Source organism: Arachis ipaensis, chromosome B02 (assembly GCF_000816755.2).
Source record: "Arachis ipaensis cultivar K30076 chromosome B02, Araip1.1, whole genome shotgun sequence".
NCBI classification, from domain to species: Eukaryota; Viridiplantae; Streptophyta; class Magnoliopsida; order Fabales; family Fabaceae; genus Arachis; species Arachis ipaensis.
The window spans coordinates 15455722-15462928 of NC_029786.2; the positions used below are offsets into that span (position 1 = coordinate 15455722).

Consider the following 7207-nt stretch of genomic DNA (forward strand, 5'->3'; position numbering starts at 1 on the left):
AATAGGCTAATTTTTTTCACTGTAGAAGTGAAATGAATGATATATCTAACATTGTAATTTTTGGTGTTTGAACTAAAATGGAAGGTGTATACTTAAGATTGGAGATTGTCCAATTGGGGATTGTCTAATTTATTGGGATTCCTAGGATTAGGAGTTGTCAAATCCACCTACCAAAAACAAATAAAAAAAACTAAAATGGAAGGTCCAATTTATATATTTCAAATTTTTTTAATCTTTTCAAAACAAAGCTCTCCAACAATTCACAATCTAAAAAAATATTACTATCAACCCAATATAAAAGAAAAATGCTTAGAATAATGTCGAATATTGTGTGAGAATTAATTTTGGCCTGTATAAGAATTAAATTCATTACTCTTTTATCGTTGTGTACCACTGTACCGACTAGCACATTAATATCTATTTGAAAAATATTATTACATGGTTCAGCCTAATGAACCTGTACATATGTTACAACTGCATCTGCTCTTTTAAATTTCCAAGAGGGCCAAAGCCTTTTTTATCTTTCACTTCCTCCTGGTTACAATTACAATCGTCGGTGTTTAAGTTTTGGCCACATTTCATGCAAATGCCTTTGCACCCAGGATCACAAACTGAATTCATGGTAATCTCAAGATGCACCATGTCTCTTATGTTCTTTGAAATGTCGATTTCTTTGTCTTCCAGGGGAAAATGCAGCCTATCGTCCAAATCGATTAGGGCATCATTGTCCTCATCGACATCCTCACCACTGTTTCCAAAGGCTGTATATATGTCTTCCCCATAAATAACACCCAGATCAATAGTCTCTGGTTCTTCAATGGGTTCTTCAGTGAGTAAAAGAGAGAACTCGGAGAATATACACTCAGCAGATGGCATGCCACACCTTCAACAGAGAATGATATTGAAACAAAGTTGTTAAATTGAAAAGAACAATAAAAACAACTGAGATGGATAAAGGAATGCTTATTAGGGGATAAAAAATATATATATATTTTTCACAAAACACACCAATCATATTTGTTCTGTTCTGTTATTGATGAGGGGAAAGATGGTTAGCCATAAGTGGAAAGAAAACCAATAATTGTATTTTACTACTAGCAATGATGATATGTATTATTAATGCTTGCAAAAAAATTCTACTACCTTAGTAGTCACCTAGAACCTGTTCTACTTCAGTAGTTAGCTCAATCAATGAAATAGTGGAGCGGAGAGGATACACCAACTTCTGTGCTTACCTCCCACACTTGAATCTTTATAAGACAAACAGAATAATATATAAAGATACACTTATGACATCCCTTAAAAATAAATAAATAAATAAGATACTTATGTTGCCATTATTTTCTCTTTTTCCTTTTAAAATGTAGGGAGCAATCTATCTTGTACCACGCAGACTTTAGCAGTAAAGAGCTGGTAACAGCGCCCTCTTTGAATCTAGCAGCTGATTAAACTTACTGGCCTGCAAATCTTATGCAAACCAGCTCGGCCAGCTGCATATAGCAATCAATTACTTTGTTTAAGCAAAATTGTCTCAACAGGTTCATCTTCTATGGCATACTTAGATGGAGTTAAACAATTTATAAACCATGATCAGGATAACGATTACTATGTTGTTATAACTTCACTATATAAAAGCACAGATTAAACCACAGCATAATGAATGCAAAGAAAATTTCAGACATGTTAATGAGCAAAGTCACAAGGGTAGTACCTACTGCAAAGAAGACCAATGACAGTTTTTATGATCCCATCAAGCCTCAATTTTTTCTTCTTCCTATTCACATCTATTGAGATCTGAACAGGAGTTCCATTAGGATAGTCCTTCACGGCTTTTGTGACCCGCAATCCCATGACAGAAGCCCTATTTTTCGATAAATCTGTGGAAAGATTTCCTAGACCTAAACTCTCCAAGGTAGTGCAGTACTCCACATGTGAAATTGATGCGTTTCTCTTATATATAACAGCACCTTCCCATGGTGACCCAGTAGATTCAACTTCATCATCATCATCCCAATCCATAGACTCATCAATAAATGACTCAAAATCATCAAGTCCCTTGCATTTAGCAGTATACTTATGCAGCACATTTGGTTCAATTCTACAGTTTGTATATAAATGTCTGGTTTTACTATTTGAAACCAGTTTATTCCAAAAAGGGGTGAAGGAAACATATGCAATTTTATGCTGGGAGTTTACATTACAAGTCTTCCATTGAGAAAATTGTAAAGGGACTGCAGAGGATGAGGGGATAAGAAGTGACATTTTCAGGTTCCAATGATTGATAAACCTAAAAAATCAAACTCTGATTTGAAATTCCAACAATTATGCAAAAGCAATAGTTTCTACGTAAGGCTATATCAGCATTCAGTAGCTATTTCTTCCCAAATAATTTTGCAGTATACTGACTCACAATATTTGTGCTTATGTAAAGCAGCTACAGTTGACAGGAACTGTATTCTGATAAAGAAGAAGGATAGACAACAAGTGAAAGTAATTATTAGCGTTAAATGTTGCAAATGGGTATAAAAAGGGAAATTTACAACCGGGTGAATTGTCGGAACCGAACCGGTGATCGAACCGTTCAGGTTACTAGTTCACTAGTTCACTAATTCAACCGATAAATCGTTGGTTGAATCGGTCCCACATATATCAACAATATAAAATAATCAATTAAAAAGTGTTAAACCTAAATTAATAGAAAATACATAACAACAATCAATATGTAAAACTACCTAATAGGAAAATTTCAATTAGCATTAAACCTACATTAAAACAACTAAATAAGAATAACAATCAAATATTAGACCTACATTAAAACAGCATCAATCAAGTATTAAACCTACTTTAAAACAGCAATAATCAAGTATTAAAACAGTAACAATCAACGACAAAAATCCAAGGTTCTGAAAACCAGACCGATCATCAAACTGCTCTAGTTACTGATTCACTGGTCCAACTGGTCTAACCAATGGTTCAACTGGAAGAACCGTTTTAGAATAAAATAATAAATAAATTATAAATAAACATCCAAAAATATAACTATAGTCTAATATAAATATTAAAATATTTTCCAAATTTAAAACACTACATAAAATGTCCTCATCCAAATCCATATGATCTTATCAAAATACAAACTCAAGTTAAATAGTGAAAAGAAATATCAAATATTAAATGCCAACATAAAGATTTATCAATCATCAAAATTCGCAAGACCTTGTTGCAAACCACACTAACAGCAGCTCTCAAAGGATAAACCCAATCAAAAACACCCTTAACAAGAGACTAAACAGAGCATAAAGTAACCACACTAAACCTGAAATCAATACAGATAAACAAAAATAAAAAATTTCAATAATGATTTGATTTCTATTTTTTGCAACAGCAAGAAAATTTCAACAGAAATTTTAGAAATTGAAAAAACAGCAGCAGTACAAAATCAATGAGCAGAAGCACAAAATTTTCATTAATTATTAGATTTCCATGTTTAGCAGCAACCAAATTTCAATAAAACTTTCAGAAATTAAAAACACAGCAGCAGCACAAAATTTGAATAATGATTTCCTTTCCATTAATCGATTCACAAATTTTGCTCCAACCAGCAGGAAAATTAGCATTATCACCAACAGACAAATAGATTGACAAGCAGTTTACTTTATTCCCTTTTGGATGTATACGAATCCGCCTAAAAAAACAAATCCAAAGCATATATATATCATAAATAAAACAATGTACCAAAGAGAATGCCTTTTCCACAATACATATATAGGAGTTGGTTGCAAGCAAGTACCATGAAAGCAGTGCCACTAGCCTTCGACGGAGAGACGGAGGGCGAGCGGCGACACGACGGCGAGCTGCTCCAAGCCTCGAACAGAGAAGTCAGGGACGCTGGGGACGACGTTCCGAGCTACAGCCAACAAGAGAGGGCTTGGGTTCGGAAAGGGGGAAGGAGAAAGCCACGGACGGCGGTGACAACAGGGACGGCGGCGGCACTGCGGCAGAACCGTTGAGGAGGAAGCTAGGGTTTTGGGCTTCAGATAGGGGTGAGTGAAGGGGTGGGGGGGCTGACCGGGTGGGTTTTACTTTTATTACCCAATTTTCCGTTGGACTTTGTGTTCCCACACATTTTCTCTCTCTCTCCCTTGTTGGCATTTTTCAACACTACTATTACTTCTTATATGAGGCCTCCAGCGCAGGCATTAAATGAGCTTCATTCTCATTATCATCGATACATTCATTTTCGAGATGCATGTTTTTTCAATTCATTCTTATAATATCTTAGTTATGGTACTTATTATTTTATTAAAGTCATTATAAAAAATATTTATCCAAAATATAAAGTAAATGTTAATTATTTTTAATCTTTTGATGTGTTAAAATTTTTTCATTCCACTCTCAAAGTAAAACTAATAAAGTAATACTCTTAAAATGTTCTTTAATTCAGTTCATCTTTCATGTAGATGTAGTTGTATTAGATAATGATGAATTTGACACACTTTTATGTCAAGAGTACTCTATGTGCTTTTAAACATACAGTGAATGATAAAACTTAAGAAAGAAGGAGGCTCTAGTTAGCTTCTGTAAGTGTTGATATGTCAGAAAGAAAATTTATTGAAAGTAGATGTCAAGGCATACTAAGTACATAGATAAGAACACTAGATATTTTCATAATTTAACATCAGCAAGAAGATGGAGTAATCAAATTGATGCGTTGGCGATAAGTGGCAGATTGGTGAGGAATTAAGTCAGGATTAAGATTGCATTAAGAGATTTTTACAAGAACTTGTATCATCAGGAAGCGTCACCTTTGGTAGGTATTCGGGATGATCTAGTTAACAAGATACAGGAAGATGAGGCTACAGACTTAGAGAGGATGCATTCGGCTGACGAAATAAAGGAAGCAGTTTGGGATTGCGAGTCGTCTAAGACCCTTGGCTGTGATGGCTACAATATGAACTTCATTAAGAAGTGTTGGGGGAAAATTGGTCCTGAGTTTACTGCAGCTGTCATGGATTTCTTTCAGTTAGCTGAGCTACCAAGAGATTCTAATGTTACATGGGTAGCTCTGGCTCCGAAGTTTGTGGGAGCAAGGGAGATTAAAGATCTTCGGCCGATTAGCATGGTAGGGTGTGTATATAAAGTCATTTTGAAAGTGTTGGTACGGAGAATGGGAAGGGTAATGCCGGGCTTAGTAGGGGAGACTCAGAGTGCATTTGTGCAGGGGAAGAAGATTCATGATGGGACTTTAATCGCGTGTGAAATTGTGCAGTGGTTGAAGCAAAGAAAGAAGAAATTAGCAATAATCAAACTGGACTTCCAGAAAGCTTACGATAGAGTCAAGTGGAAGTTTGTGGATATTATATTTCAGAAAATGGGTTTTGGGCAAAGATAACGAGGGTGGATCAAGGAATGTGTGTGCACGACGTCTATATCACTTTTGATAAATGGCTCGCCTTCTAAATCTTTTAAGATGGAACGGGGCTTACGATAAGGGGATCCTCTTTCTCCGTTTCTTTTTGTTCTTGTTGTTGAGGTCATTCATAAAATGGTAGTAGAGGTAGTAAGACATGGAAGAATTTCTCCTTTGTTGGTTGGAAAAGGCAATATTGAGTTGTCTCACTTGCAATTTGCGGATGACACAATACTTTTTTGCCCACCGGAGGAGGAGACCATCTGCAATTATAAGTAGCTTGTTGGGGGTGTAAAGAAGCAACGTTGCTAGTCAAATATCTTGGTATTTCTTTGGGAGCGAATCCGAGATTGGTCAAGACATGAAATCCTATTATAGACAAAGTAGAAGAAAAACTCAATTTGTGGAAAGCCAAAACAATTAATAAAGCTGGTAAGCTGGTACTCATCAAATCTGTGCTTAATAGTCTGTCGGTTTACTACCTTAGCTTATATAAGATGCCCAAAGCAGTAACAAATAAGTTGATATCTTTGCAAATGAGGTTCTTGTGGAGTAATAAGGACAGAAGGGATGGGATACCTTTGATGAGGTAGAAAATTGTGCAAGCTTCAAAACGCTTCGGGAGTTTAGGGGTGGGCGATGCAGTGCTCTGGAATACAGCATTATTGTTCAAGTGGTGGTGGTGGTTTTCAAAGGAAGATTGCCCATTATGAAAGAAAATTGTGTGCTCTTACAATGACTTGAATCCAAATGTCATTCTTTCTTGTCAGTCGGTTCCTAAAAACAGTGGTTTGTGGAGGGACATTTGTCAGTTGCGAATAAGAAAACAGCAGGTGAGAGATAAGATGGTCAGAGGGTTATTATTAGAGTTAGGAGATGTTAGAAGAATTTGTTTTTAGGAAGATAATTGGCTACCATGTGGTGTGTTGCATGATATATTCTCAAGACTTTTTTCGGTTTCAAACCAAGTCGGATCTGTAATAGGAAATTGTGTGTTCTAGGATGGGTTAGAGTGGATATGGAACTTTCATTGGAGAAGGGTACTATTCCAATGGGAGTTGGAATTAGTTAACCAACTTCATGAGGTTCTACAATCTGTCAGGTTAACAAGTGAGAGGGAGCACAGAATAGTATAAAAATTTGATAAATTAGGAGTATATTCTACTAACTCATTTGTGCAGGTTTTGCAGGCTCTCCCGGAGGACATTACGAGTTATAGTTTCACTATATCTATATGGAGAGGACTAGTACCACCAAGAGTTGAGCTATTCACCTAGTACAACTCTTCTATTAGAAAATCAGTGTAACCTAAATTGATTTATGTATAATTTTATGTCTTCTACTAAATCATTTTAATTCGACCGATTTATATGGTGACGAACTCTTAGAATAAATCGGTTTATTTAAAATGATTTATTATCAGGAACAGACGTACGTGTCTCGTTGTGGGGGCAAGCGCTCCACTACAATTTGAAAATTTTAAATAGTATATGATAATAATATTTATTTGTCCCCACTAAATTATTGAATTTGACTCCATAATAATATTTTATTTTATTTTTGGTACTTCATAACTAATTTAAAAATGTCATATTAATATTAGAATGATCAATTCACAATTTAAATAAAATTTGTATTTTTTTTAGAAATCGACTCGAAAGAGTATTATTTATCTTTTTTTTATATTAGTTTTAATTTTTTTCTGTAACAACTATATAACATGAATGTGTAGTATTATTCTATATAAAAAGAGAGATATTTCGATTGTATTATTAAAAAAAATATTACTCAATTTTTTTA

At 34.9% G+C, this 7207-nt stretch overlaps 2 protein-coding genes across 7 annotated transcripts; one reads left to right on the forward strand and one right to left on the reverse strand.

The window, feature by feature from the left end:
- On the reverse strand, positions 328–4164 carry LOC107625072 (large ribosomal RNA subunit accumulation protein YCED homolog 1, chloroplastic). 6 transcript variants are annotated; one of them, XM_021115577.1, is made up of 4 exons: positions 3788–4164; positions 2411–2457; positions 1712–2287; positions 328–883 (listed from the first exon to the last, which is right to left on the reverse strand). In XM_021115577.1, the coding sequence occupies exons 3-4, from the start codon at positions 2260–2262 to the stop codon at positions 469–471; spliced, it is 966 nt and encodes a 321-aa protein (XP_020971236.1). In that variant the 5' UTR covers positions 2263–2287; positions 2411–2457; positions 3788–4164; the 3' UTR covers positions 328–468. The 6 variants fall into 6 exon arrangements, with proteins under 6 accessions (XP_020971236.1, XP_016183123.1, XP_020971235.1 ...); XM_016327637.2 differs by lacking the exon at positions 2411–2457; XM_021115576.1 differs by having other exon boundaries at positions 1712–3682.
- On the forward strand, positions 4619–5389 carry LOC107626980. The gene is made up of 2 exons (XM_016329863.1): positions 4619–4729; positions 4793–5389. The coding sequence occupies exons 1-2, from the start codon at positions 4619–4621 to the stop codon at positions 5387–5389; spliced, it is 708 nt and encodes a 235-aa protein (XP_016185349.1).